At 50.7% G+C, this 910-nt stretch overlaps 1 protein-coding gene across 1 annotated transcript in view; it reads right to left on the reverse strand.

Annotated features, from left to right (window-relative positions):
- Positions 1 to 90: 90 nt before the first annotated feature.
- The window catches only part of LOC111649126 (nonsense-mediated mRNA decay factor SMG7-like), a gene marked incomplete at both ends in the record, with an annotated part of 1,651 nt that continues 831 nt past the window's right edge, over positions 91 to 910 (reverse strand). The window contains 3 exons of the mRNA XM_023398888.1: positions 91 to 226; positions 319 to 469; positions 613 to 684. Of these exons, the coding sequence (XP_023254656.1) occupies positions 91 to 226; positions 319 to 469; positions 613 to 684 (359 nt within the window). The remainder of the gene's footprint in view (positions 227 to 318; positions 470 to 612; positions 685 to 910) is intronic.

The following is a 910-nucleotide window of genomic DNA, read 5'->3' on the forward strand; positions in this document are numbered from 1 at the left end:
CACACACACAGAGACACACACACACACAGGTCAAACAGTGATCATAGCAGCAGCCTGATGAATGAACCGAAGGCTGGGCGTCTGCTGTACCTGGAACTGCTCCTCCAGTTTCTCCCTCAGCCCGTCCAGTTTGTCCAGACTCTTGCTCAGGTAGACGTGACCGTGAAATTTGATGAAGGCCTTGATGAAATCGGACACGCTCCACTTGGTTTTCACCTCGTCGCGACTACAGAAGCACAGAGGGGGGACAGAGGAAACATCAGACTGTTGGCTTGATCTGAACCGAGCGGTACAGGACAGGGTCTGCTGTGCTGGTACCTCTCCAGAGCCTTGGACAGGGCCTTCTGCAGGTTGGTGGAGGCTGCGGGGAAGGGGAACTTGACTGCGATGCTGCGGCAGTAGTAGAAGATGGTGGTGAGGTGGTCTCCTTTAGAGGAGGCCAGGATAGCCAGCTGGTTGTACGGCTGACCTGCAGCGGACACAGAGGAGCCTCAGACTACAAACAAGGTCTCGTTTTATTTTTCCACCCACCCTCCGAGCCTATCCAATAAGGCTACGTTAGCCTTTAGCCTAGCTTTAGCCACGGCCTGCAGGTCTGCCAGTCGGACTCACCGTTGGATGGAACCAGCTGAGCTGCGTGTCGGTAGTAAGACTCGGCCTGGCTGGTCTGGTTACGGTAACGAGCTGAAACACAAACATGGACAGAAGAAGGACCCGACAAATTAAGACTTTCCTTAAAGTCGTGGTAGACTTTAAGTTTCCTTAAAATAAAAACTTTTGCACAAAACACCATGAGTTCCATACTTAAGTTTCTTTAAAATGTTCAGGTAAGTATTGAAGCTTTTCTCCTGATCTTAGTCGAACACTGAAGGAATCACTTAAAGTCGGTTCAGCTGTGGCACACAACTAA

Source organism: Seriola lalandi, unplaced genomic scaffold, assembly GCF_002814215.2.
Source record: "Seriola lalandi dorsalis isolate HSWRI2012SDOR001 ecotype SW California unplaced genomic scaffold, Sedor1 jcf7180002050002, whole genome shotgun sequence".
Taxonomy (NCBI): Eukaryota; Metazoa; Chordata; class Actinopteri; order Carangiformes; family Carangidae; genus Seriola; species Seriola lalandi.